The following is a 1,702-nucleotide window of genomic DNA, read 5'->3' as shown; positions in this document are numbered from 1 at the left end:
TAGAACTAGAAACCAATAAAATTACACTAATAAAAGTTGTGGAGCCCAAAAAAAAAACAATCCGAGAAGATAAGAATACACGGTACCTGAAAATAAGAGCTAGTAGAAAAGTGAAAGCAGGTATGAGGTTAAGCATGGCGGAAGCAAGAGTCGGTGAGCTAAGTTCTATGCCAACATAACTCAATATCTGCCCTGAGCATCTGCACCGTTAAAACAATAATAGAAATCAATGGGACCAAATTTGTGTATATGTATATGTACGTAGAATGTAATAAATTGTAATTAAATGGTTTCCTTTTTTGGTAAGATTAACATATACAAATACCAACCCAATCAAACCAAGCAAAAAGAAGCTCCATAGTGAGGAGAACGTGAGCGTAGTAGTACGCTCATCAGATCTGCTAAGGAAAAAAAAAAAGAAAATTAAGAAAATTAAAAGACCGTAGAAAATGCTAATTCATATATATAATTAAGGAAGGAATTGATTAATTAATAAGAAATTGTTAAAGAACCTGAAGTAGTGAAGGATTGGAAAGGGGAGGAGCAGGAAGGTGGAGATGACGTAAGAATAGAGAAGCATGACATACTTATTCATTCCATCACTCATAGCGGCTTTGTTTATCACCATTCCCCCACTCTGTGACATAACAACCATCACCATTCCCACAAATGGGAGCACATTTTTGTTCACCATTCTTTCTGTCTCTTGCTTGGTTTGTTTAATTTTGTTTAGTCTTAATCACACTACTTATTCTTCTTGATAGGCTATACGTGACGAAAAAGACACCTTTTGCCTTGCTTCTTAAGAAGGGAACTTCTCTATGTGACTATGACTCCAGTTATTATGGTTTGCACGGCGCAATTCGCGTTGATTGCGACTATATATGCCATATAAATAAATAAATGCCATAATTCATGAATAGTTTTAAGCTTTTAATTAAAGTAAAATATTCAGGTATTTCATGTGAAGTTGATAGTTGAAAATTGTTAAATGATAATTTAATTAAATTTGTCAAATTATTTAATAACTCTTAACTATCAACTTCACATAAAATCAAAAATAAATATATCTTATTTCATATGAAGTTAATAGTTAAAATTATTAAATGATAATTTAGTTAAATTTATCAAATTATTTAATAACTCTATAGTTTTAATTAATTAAAGTAAAATATTCAGGTATTTCATGTGAAGTTGATAGTTGAAAATTGTTAAATGATAATTTAATTAAATTTGTCAAATTATTTAATAACTCTTAACTATCAACTTCACATAAATAAATAATTCATGAATAGTTTTAAGCTTTTAATTAAAGTAAAATATTCAGGTATTTCATGTGAAGTTGATAGTTGAAAATTGTTAAAATTGTTAAAAATTAAATTTGTCAAATTATTTAATAACTCTTAACTATCAACTTCACATAAAATCAAAAATAAATATATCTTATTTCATATGAAGTTAATAGTTAAAATTATTAAATGATAATTTAGTTAAATTTATCAAATTATTTAATAATTTTTAACTATTAACTGTTGGAATAAATTAATTTCAATATCCCAGATCATCCATATTGAATCATAAAAAATATAACATAATGCGGAAGCGTACCTTTACTCATAAGAGTTAGAAATTGATGGAAGAATTTGGATCTTGTGGTTCTTTCGATCTTCCTCAACCAAAGCCTTCTGTATTCTTAGGTGGC

The 1,702-nt window shown here is 28.3% G+C and overlaps 1 protein-coding gene across 3 annotated transcripts in view; it reads right to left on the bottom strand.

Annotated features, from left to right (window-relative positions):
* LOC107643387 (WAT1-related protein At5g40240) overlaps positions 1-798 on the bottom strand; it is a 3,382-nt gene extending 2,584 nt beyond the window's left edge. The window contains exons 1-3 of one of the 3 annotated variants that reach the window (XM_016347020.2): positions 513-798; positions 330-401; positions 87-200 (exon numbers count right to left, since the gene is read on the bottom strand). In XM_016347020.2, the coding sequence (XP_016202506.1) occupies positions 87-200; positions 330-401; positions 513-694 (368 nt within the window). In that variant the 5' untranslated portion in view covers positions 695-798. The remainder of the gene's footprint in view (positions 1-86; positions 201-329; positions 402-512) is intronic. The other 2 variants (XM_016347017.2, XM_016347018.2) reach the window with 2 other exon arrangements.

This window comes from Arachis ipaensis, chromosome B05 (assembly GCF_000816755.2).
Source record: "Arachis ipaensis cultivar K30076 chromosome B05, Araip1.1, whole genome shotgun sequence".
Lineage (NCBI taxonomy): Eukaryota > Viridiplantae > Streptophyta > Magnoliopsida > Fabales > Fabaceae > Arachis > Arachis ipaensis.
Note: the sequence above shows the minus strand (reverse complement) of the source record. Positions and strands in the feature narration are given on the sequence as shown.